Here is a 10,870-nt window from a genome sequence, read left to right on the forward strand (position 1 = left end):
TTGTTCAACATCACTTTATCAATAACAACCCTTAGTATCTCAAAACAACAAGTCTTGCTAAGGTTCTTTCAAGACCTGGTCTTCATCTTCCCATGTCCCAGTTATCTGCCAAAGAGTTTCTCAAGAATCAATACATTTCCTGTAGTACATTTAAGACTACCAGCACACAGATGGAATACATGTTATCATTCTACAGATGACCAGTTTTCCCCCAAGACAGACTGGCCTACTGGTACATAGTACCAGAGAGTACACCCATGTATATAAAGCCTTTTAAAAATATTTAAAGGGGGAAAAAAAAAAAAAAAAAGCTGTATTTGCTTGTGGACATGTGGATACATCATCTAAGTCTGAAATGTCACATTAGAACATAGGGAAAACAAACAGGAAAAAGACTTTTTAAAAAAAGAGGCTATGTCTGTTTTTACAGCAGCTGTTATCAGGGCTATGTCTGACAGTAAGGAAAAATAAAGTATGTTTTAAAAGCACGTCCTTTCCTTTTTTAAGGAAGTATGACAGCATACTTTGCTTCAGAATATTTAACAATAGTATATTAAATATCTAAGAAGCAGTTACCAGTTATAGGTATTCACTAGGTCTTTATTTGGGGTCCCAATTTCACATTGTGAGGGATACAGTTTCCTATAAAACCACAAAATAAAAAGAGTAGTCTGTGTGTTTTGTTGTTGATGGGATTTTTTTTTTTTGTTTGGGTTTTTGGGGATTTTTTGGGTTTTTTTAAAATACGAACTTTGAATACCAAGCATCTCCAAAAAAATCTCTCTCACTATGCTTAAGACATCTCCAGGTCACAGGCTTATTTTTAAGTCATGAGTTTTATTCAAATACATAAATGTTTCTCTTACCTACAGTGTACCAACTTGCATCTGTTAATTTGTTAATAACTGCTTCCTGGTATGTTCCATCCGGATTCTTCACTTCCACAACAGTTCCTACCTAAAATACAAAAGCCACTTAGCACTGGAGAGCCTCTAAAACAGGCAGTGAAGTTAACACTTTTGTATTTAGCAAACAGAGTTAATTTCTAACCTATTTTTATGTTAAATATATCATACTTTTCCAGTTTCACTTGAATATATTTGTATCCCTCAAAACTTCTTTCTTTCCTTCCTCTACAATAAGCCAACTAACAGAGCTGATTATTTCCTGCCAGCAGGTGGGGAACAAGAACCAATCTGAGTGATGTCACTCTCTTGTATAAGAGCTTGCCCATCAAATCCTCCAGCTGAGTTTTCCAAAGCAACAGTGAGTAAAAAAAAAAAAAAAAAAATCAGAGACATCCAAACTTCTTAGCTTTAAGGCCAAAAAGAACAGAGAGGCTTGCATCAGCCTGTATGCTGTATCCTCTTTCCTCTTTAACTACAAAGGAAAAAGTTAACATGAAGAGTATACTAACTCTAGCTTTGCAGCATTACCTTTTATGCATCATGATCCTATCTGGTCTCTGTAATAAATTGAACCTTCCACTTTCACCCCATACTGGATATATACATTTATGTTAAATACCGGCGCGGGGGGCAGGGGGGGGAAGAAAGCTTTTCAAAGTGTTAGCAAAATATAAAACAAATGTGTTACCTTCAAGGGACCCTTTATGTGGTCATCCTGCACTTCCACTGTTGAAGAATCATGTCTAAAAGTCACCTAAAAAATATAATTCAACTGACAATCACTTGATACAATTGAGCAGCATAAGCACACGCAGATGTCAATAGCCCTTCTCTTACTCTCATCTTACAGTTAGCCACCATAATCATTCCACTTGCTGAAAACTGTTTCATTCACATATTTTTAGAAATATGAGGAGACAATTTCTTAGTTATCAGAACTTCTAACATGTTTTTTATCTTTCAGAACAGAACCATTACCTCTAAAGGAAGTGACAGTTTGCCAACAATGTTTAATGGCTCAAAACGGTCTCTGCAGTTTTGTTAATGATTTGAATTGTCCTGCTCTAATATCACACCCAGAAAGGAGAAAGTTTCAAGAGTTCTGAGCATAAGTAATTTTTAAGAAACATTTATATTTCAATGCCCTGAAACCAAACAGTTTTAGCACCTATACCTAACGCCATATCATGGGTCTTTCTGCTTACTAAAGAGCATTTCCCTCCCTCATGGTTGAAAGACTCACACAAAACAAGTACAGGACACTGCTGTCAACAAAACAGAATGAACAACCCGGACAGCCTTTCAATTAACGTCAGCCTAGCCTACACACTGCTAGTTAATTGGAAGTAAATGTAAAGACAGCTAGCTTTTCAGTCTTCCAAAACTGGAATAAGTAGATCTCGTTAGTATGTCCAATGTATTTTCCCATGTCATTGGCTGTGTTTTTAATCCTACACATGCTGTCCTCAGGAAAAAAAATGGTATGGAAATACAAACTTGTGATTAACTTATCTGTATCAGATGCTACAGATATTCACTGTTCATGTCACTCAAAATTAACTTCGCCACACTGAAAGTAACAGTATCCTCCTATCACTTACACCTGAAGTTTTATCTCCACTCTGGTTTTGAAATTCGGACATTACATTTTATGTACATATGTACGTTTTATTAACACACAAAAATTATGTTCTAATGTTTACCAGAACACACTTACTTGGCGTTAAGTATATGACAATTTATTTAGTATTCACAATAAGTAAGAATGTGACATGAGATTCAGCCGTGTAACAGTAACTGAACTACAGCAATCCTACATTGTATCTGAGGACTTGGTTCACAAGTATACCCAAGGTTATGTTCTCACTATTGTCGAGAGCTTCTGCGTAGCATGCGGTAATAGCAGAATTTCTTTCAGAACAACAGCATTCTCTAACACAAATTCTCCTACATAGTCTCCTCAGAAGGAGAGTTTAAGGGGTTTTGTAAACCTTGAAAGGAGCAAACAGCTGAGAACAGCACCTACAAGCAGGACTAAGGAGAGCCTACCTTGACTGGCTGATTAGAAAACAAACACACTAAAATGCTTTACTGTCTTCCAGGTGCTACTTCATGAAATAGTCATCTTGTTCATCTTCTGTCAGAACCAGAGCAATTCATGCTATGAAAGTATGTTCTTTTTAGAGCTGCATCATCCCACCTACTGATGGCAAATACTTGCTGTCCACCAGACAGACAAAATCATACTTTGTAACCTGAAAGCCAGACAAAGGATTCAGGCTAGGAATTAATGAGCAGACTACCCTTCTGAACTTTAGCCTGACAGATACAGCTATTTATTCCTCTCTTATTTGGGGATTTATCTAGAAATCAAAAGTTCAGTTCAGATGCAAAGTAATCTGAAACCTTTGGTCACTATTGGCTCATATGATACATCCAGTATATTGACTCTGATTTAGAGACATCTGTTTTTATTTACTTTCTGCAATTATCTTAAATGTATTTTACAGCGAAAAGGAACTCTATCCAAAACCATGAGCCAGCCACAATGTACTATGATGAAAGATAAACAAAGCAAATTGCTATTGTGTATTCCAGAATGTTTTTTTCTTTTTAAAGGTGCCTTGGGGCTTCAACTCTTTTTGGGGAGAAGATTTTTTGATGCCAATGTTTTTTGCTTCTTGAGATATTCATAGATACCCCAAAAAATACTGGTTACAGAAATATTCAAACTCCAAACTCAGTGTGACACCACTGGCCTTTCATGAAGCTAAGAAAAGTGATGTCAGTATTTGTTAGTGCAGGTTTTAATTCCCATAGCATTTGTCAGTATGGATGCTTTCTGTCTCAGGCAAAAGATTACGATATCCAGCACATCATCCACCTGTTTAGATTCAGTTGGAATTTCCCTTTTCTTCACTATCCTGAAAAGATAGTCCTGCCTGGCTCTATACAGCAGATGCTTCACTAGTTTCAGTTTATTAAAGTCCTACACAGAAAACAGTTTCTTCTGAAACTTCTGTGGAGGGTGCCCAAATACAAGTGGGTGTGGATGATGGCACTAATTGTTTTAGAAGACCCTGCAAAATAAACTGGCTTAAATAGCTCCCTAAGAAAAGGTATAACAGATCCTATGAGGTGGACTACCACTCTTCTAACATCGAAAGTCTTGCCCTTCAGTCAAATTTGTACTGCCTTCAACGCTTTTCACAAGTCCAGGCAAATCTTAAATTTTACTGCTTTCCATGACAAAGCATGTAATAGTGTTACGTTGTTAATGTAAAATTCTGTATCAGGTACAGCAGAATCTGCCGAAGACCACTAAACTGTGAAATACAGTACCTATTGATACTGAAATGATAAATACATAGCACTTGCATCAAATTTAATGAAGTTATTAAATTATACGGTGATGGAAAAGTTATTATGAAGGTATCCCTCAAAATATTCTAGGAAGCAGAATTCAACAGAAGAAGAAAGCAGGTAAAATGAGATGCAATTAAATGCATTTTATTTGCCTGAAGATGACATACTCCATACTGAAAAAATTTTGTTGCCATCCTCCTTTCTCAACAGAGCATCTAGTTAGAAAACTTAAATGAAAGCTTCAAACTATAATTGATGTTATGAAGTTAGCCAACTTTCCGTTTCCTCTAGTAGTTCCAGAAGACTAGGGCATGAAACATATTGGGCCCAGAAGAAACTCTTAAACAAGTAGAAAATGAATGCATCAGATAAACTACCAAAATTCCAGCCAAAGTACACCTGATAATAAGAACCTTGGTTAGAGCTAATACTGGGGAAAGTATGCATGTGCCAGAAAGAGCTGAGGGGACTTCTAGACAAAGTCAAGGAGTCACTGTTAGGTTTAGGGAATATACATTCCTGGTGTAGGAAAGACAACAAAGATATTGTTACTGCACTTGCACACACACAAAAAAACCCTCAACCACAAATCACATTACTCTACAAAGCAGCAACAGTACTGGGGCTTAACTGCCCTAAGCTATACAGTAACAGCAAAAACACACACACACACAAAAACTTGAATCCCCAGGGCTTTAGGCACAGCCTCCACAAACAACTTACAGTAAAAATTCTATTCCATTTCATTTCAAGATCTTTCTGCAAAACATTGCAGTGACCAAACTGCAAGTAATAAACCCGTAAGAAAATAAATATTTATCAATGGAAAACAACCTTAAGTGCAAGTGGCCGTCTAAGAAGCTGGGCTGAAAGCCCTCTAAAGAACTGAAAGGAGTTAAGATTTCACTGATCTAGGCACAATTCCTGTACTTGAATACCGATACTTAGTAGCTTAAATACCAGTATTTAGTTGCTTAAACTCGACGGTGCTGTAAAGCATGGATCAGCTGATGGTGTTATGACTAATGAAATTAAAAGACCACTAATTTGCTCTAAAGGCTTTTTAAAGATATCAGATTTAAGACTAACATCTTCTCGTTATAGTTAACATTATTACCAAATAAGTGACAACAGTCCTTCCCACCAGGGCTTTTGGAGCCAGCCTGCTCTCTCCCTCATACATACCTATAGGCAAAAAATCGGCCATAGCATGAGGGCAGATTCAAACAATGCATGACAGTTTATAATGGAGGCTCTTCTGTAACAGGTTCACCACACACAATTCACACATTTTCACTTACATTTACAGTAGATACAAGAAAAATATTCCTCCTCTATAACTCGCTGCAGAGCAACAATCTAATTTATTTTTTGCAAGTGTTTTTGATTTCTGTATGAGGTTAAGAGGCAGAGCAGAAAAACAGTACCTACTCCCAGATTAGAAGCTTTTAGGGCAACATTATCCAAACAGAAATATAAGGCCATTTTGCAGTGTAGACTTACTACACAATAAAAACAACGCCATACATTGTTCTCTTTATTTCTGGAAATTATACATTTTAACATCCCTTGGAAATTTAAAGTATCTCTTGTATTCCCTCTCCACAATTTTTATTTGTACTGCATGTGGCTTATATTGATTCATTCAGTCATTAACTAGTCATCAAAAAGATTAGGTGAGATCCCCTGCTTGCTGTTCCGGTGCGACTCAATACGTCAAGTCTTTGTTGGGAGACAGCAGGGTTTCATCTTATTCCTGAAGCATTATCTAGTTGTCACTGCTAAATGGCAGTCACCTGTACTCCTGAAGTAAAAGAAACCGCATTAAACCTACTTTGAGGAGTTTTAGCTATTTTCCGATAACATTCTCCCACACATAAGCTACATTTGTCATATTTTGATCAATTACTTTAAGGTCAGGCTATGGCATTGAAGGCCACAAATACTGGATGCAAGCAGACGACAAAGCAGTGAAAGAAACAGAACTTATCCAATTTGTGGATGTGGGGGGAACCCCTCCACTCCCAACAAAAATAAGCTTACCATTATTGCAAAGACTGCGCTGCCAGCCTCCAAGGAAAGGACAGCCTCTTAGCTGTCTTGAGACTGTAACTATATAACTATAAAGAAATTCCACGTTGTGCTATTTTGAACACTGGTGACTTTTTCCCAAAAAAAAGCCTTTGCAGGAAAACCACATACCTTGACTTTGACAAGTCTTTTTGCTGTCTTGATCTTGGCTTCACAGAAGGCTCCTCTATACTTTGCACTCACATCAGTGCCCACTGTGAGATAGGGAGGCTCATCAATGGCCTGGAACAGAAAGGAAAACAACTGGGTTTTAACTACTGGCCACTGGCAATATAGCTGTCCTGGTCTCGCTAGCTTTTGTGGATAAAGCATTACAAAACAGCCAAATAAAACTTAACTTGACAACATATGTCTATCATGGCAGTAGAAACACAGAATGCAACACTAAGCTCATACAGTGACTATGATAAATATAATAAACTGATACCACACTTGTCTGCAACAAGCAGCACATAAGCCTCCAACCTCTGCACCATCTGAAGACACAGCAGACAGCCAGTTCTGCTGCAAAGGTGAAGGCCAACCGAGTGTTCTACCTTCTCCTTTATCTGCCTCAGGATCTGAGGAGTCTCATGAAGACACTGGTGTTTATTTCCCTCAAATAATTAAGATTCATTTTTCATTAGTAAGTAGAACAACTCTGAAGCGACTTTGCTTTTTCATTTTTGAATAAATTATATAGGTGGGCACTCACCAGCAGAGCAGCCCAAGCGGCAGAGTATAGCTGCATAATAACGGTAGGATAAATGCACAACAAAGGTGAAGGGCCCAGACAAAAGACAAGGTTCTGTAACAAGCAACAGATTAACAGGTGACACCCAAACAGGGAAACAAATTGAGGAGGAGGGAAGTAAGTGTTTTTGGGGGTAGGAGGAGAATGTGGGTCCAATTAGTATGCAGAGTGAGCTCATGAAGGCTCTGTTCCTTCAAAGGAGGTCCATCTTCTCTCACCCAAACTCTCCCAGTGCAATGTGGGGAAGAGGATTCTAGATATCTGAACCACCTCACTATCACTTCCTGGGATGTGGGTCAGAAGAGAGAAGGCAGAGGGTGACAGGCTACAGGAGCGAGGTACATTTCCAAGAGCTGCAAGCCTCCATACAGCCCCAAACAAGAGCTGGGAAGAAAGATCTAAGCCGTTATCTAAGCTCACATCATGTTTCTGCACATTATGTTTCTGCACCCCTGCAGATTCAAACACAGCTTACAAGAGGCAACTCTGGCACATCCAGGCTCTCTGTGGGAAGAATATACAGATAAATCTCCTCCATAGGTCTCAGTTACTATTTGATACTGAGGGGCTTGCGCTCAGCATCAGGTAATTCCCACTGGCTGTTTCCAGCTTCAATACATGACAAGTAAAGGCATGCAAGTATGTACCGGAATGCTTCAATGCATGATTTTTCAGAAATTTAAGTTTTGCAAAACTTGAAATTCAGAGACATGAGATGCTACAGTGTTAAGTCCATATTAATGATATTTTTACCTTGACTCTGTTCAAGTCTACCTCTCATTTTCAGGTAACAGAATATATTTCAGAGTACTAGAAAACTGTTATCCATCTGCACTTGTTAAGATCATCAGAAACATGAACGCTCTAGTGAATCCCTCCCTCTCTTTGTCTCTCTGCATGCATGATGTGTGACTGCATGCAGAGTAGCGGGATACACTACTCTGGTGGTAGTATATCCAAGAACACATATCCGTTCCTATTCCAGACTTAATCACAACAAAACTCAAGTGAGATTAACAAGGTATCTGTTAAGTACTTGGCTTCAAGGCACGCCACAATGCTTTTCTCCTACTGCCCTTAGGAAGGATGCTGAAACAGGGACTCAGATGGTGATAAACTTGGTTTTGCTTAGCACTCTCAGTAGAGTATCCTAAGTAGTGGCTGCTTCACACAATATAGATCTGAACAGGGGAAAGCAGCAATACATTCTCTTGGAAAGTCAGTAAAGCTCTAAGAGGGGAGCATCCTTCCTGCTCTCCCCCACTCTTTAGTGAAGAAACTCTTTCCGCACTGCAACGTTGGTAAGTCGTTCATGCCAGTTGATCTCCCAAACTTAAGACAGTTTATTAGATTATTATTAAAGATTACTTTAACAGGACAGACAGATGCCAGATGGGTCCACAAAGATGCACATAGCTAGAATTTTCCTATAAACAAACACTTCCAAGAGCTGGTTGTGTTGTTATTAGCCTATACCTCCTTATATAGCCAAAGAAATTATCTCAAAAGACCAACTCATAATGTTAAGTTTAACTTACAGAAAATAAAGAACGCTTTTTCTTCACTACTACTGAACATTAACTAAAAAAAAAAATAAAAAAAAGGACTACAGTACTGGGAACCAAGACAATCTGAAGCTCTGGTCTTTGACTGGAAGCTTATGGCAGAGGAACAGGCAAGTCAACAATCAAACTTTAAAATAGGATTTTAAACTCTTCTTAAAGAGTATAATCACCAATATTAGTAATAATTTTATCACTACTCTTGGCTTCTTTTTAAAAGCGTCTTCCAGAAAGAGCATTAATATGAAGAATGAACACCTTTAAGAATTTATTTCTGTTAATACCACAAAGTTAATTTCAACCCCTAGCCTAAATCTCCTGAAGTTACTTTTACAACAGCTATCTCCTTTCACTGGAATTAGTTAATGTTTACCAATGTAAATAGAGTAATTTCAAAGAATAGCAAACATATGGACCATTTGCTTACTACTGTAGGTATGTTTACTAAAAATACAGTACTGGAGTGGCTTTTGAGAGGAAAATTTATACTGATGAAATGCATTTCTTTAATTATCACTATGAATCATTATACATTTTAAAATAACCCATGTGAAATCTTCAGGGGATACATACAGAAAATTTTTCTGCAATTTATTATTCCATCGAAACACAAATTATGTGGGATTTTTTTTCCCAAATCACTTAACTGAAATTTTCAAAATACTTCCCTCATTCTGACTGATAGTATCAGCTGAAAGGGATAAGTTAAAACAACTCGCAAGATGTGATGCATCATAGAGAACGCAAACTAGAAAAGTAAACAGTAATGATCAAAGTCTGGCGTTAGTTTCAGATAATTCTTACCGCTACTTCATCACTTTCACCAACTCTAAATGAGTCACCTGTTCTCAAGAAGGTTTTACTCAATTCCACCAAAATTAGAGAGAGGTTAAAAATAAGTATACAGCTATTTTTACCTTTCTGTTACCCCTTCGCTGCTTTGGGCTTACGTCATTTAATAGACATCCTTACACTGAGAGTGAATTTATCTTTGCCTATGTAATTTTGACATGCTTTGGCAGGATTTGTTTTTATTCTTTCTTTGCTTTTTAGTGCAGGTTATCAGAAAAAAAAACCAGTATGTAAAAATGGAGCTAAAATCTGAGAACATGATTCAGTAATCTTGGAAAAGGTATTAGAAGCATCTTGAAATTACTTAACAAGAAGCACTACGGTGGACCTTAAGGGGAAGGGGGAGACACAATGTTGGACTACCCTACAATAAAAAGTTCTGAGCTTCTTAAAATTATGAAAGACTTTGTTCTGAGACAACTCTACTAGTCTCACATGTTGCTGTCTCCAAATCTCTGGGCTGCAGCCTCCGCTTCATTTTATTTTGAAACACAAAGTAATCTGAATTTGCATTTATGTAATCTGAACGTAATCTCTTTATAATTTGTAAACAAGCATCATCTTTTCAGTAGAATATAATAAAACTATTAATAAACTTTTGCTCAACAGGAAAACTGAAAAGTATGCCCAGCACACACCTTCATTAATTTGTAATGGGATCGCGAGCTTCTTTCATTCAGAGCAGCTTCAATATAAACCCCAGATTTCCTGTCTCTCAATGTTTCTGTATCTCTACACCCTCTCAAAACATCTTTCAGTTTGCACAGGAAGAATAAGAAAGGGAAAAGTGAAGCTGATGGTAATGTCTATGTTTGGATTTTTGTTGGGGTTTTTTTTTTTTTTTTTTGGTTGGGGTTTTTTTGTTTTGTTTTGTTTGTTTGTTTGTTTCACTATTGGCAAAAGACCGGTGTTTAAGATCCTCATCAAAACCAGTCACCAACCAGGCGCTTCCATGAAGGACCGTTATTTTGTTTGCATGAATGACTGAGGCCAGCCTACCAGAAGAGGAACAGGCTCTGCCGGGTGACAACGGAGTATGGACATCCTTCTCCAAATGGAAAGCGCTGGAGTGCTGTATTCGAGGCCTTGCTCCGCCGGGAGCATGGGGCCACAGCCAGGCTGGGCGCACAGAAGGGCTGTTTTCTAAAGAGACTGGGGTGAGACCTTCCCCGGCAATCGCTGAAGTGGGAGGTTGATTCCTGAAAGCTGAATGTTACCAGCGGTTTGAGCAGCTCCCCGACGAGCTGCAGATAGTCGGTTCGGTGATCTGGCTTCGATAAGGCCGCGGGAAGAAAACAGAGCCCAGGTGATTTTGTTTGGCTCATTACGGACGGCAGACGAGCAGGGGAGCAGCAGCG

The 10,870-nt window shown here is 38.2% G+C and overlaps 1 protein-coding gene across 1 annotated transcript in view; it reads right to left on the bottom strand.

Annotated features, from left to right (window-relative positions):
- The window catches only part of LOC104622132 (AT-rich interactive domain-containing protein 4B-like), a 63,590-nt gene extending 52,753 nt beyond the window's left edge, over window positions 1–10,837 (bottom strand). Inside the window, 4 exon segments of the mRNA XM_010288805.1 lie at window positions 867–957; window positions 1,597–1,662; window positions 6,477–6,587; window positions 10,730–10,837. Of these exon segments, the coding sequence (XP_010287107.1) occupies window positions 867–957; window positions 1,597–1,662; window positions 6,477–6,587; window positions 10,730–10,837 (376 nt within the window).
- Window positions 10,838–10,870: the final 33 nt, after the last annotated feature.

This window comes from Phaethon lepturus, unplaced genomic scaffold (assembly GCF_000687285.1).
Source record: "Phaethon lepturus isolate BGI_N335 unplaced genomic scaffold, ASM68728v1 scaffold43476, whole genome shotgun sequence".
NCBI lineage: Eukaryota > Metazoa > Chordata > Aves > Phaethontiformes > Phaethontidae > Phaethon > Phaethon lepturus.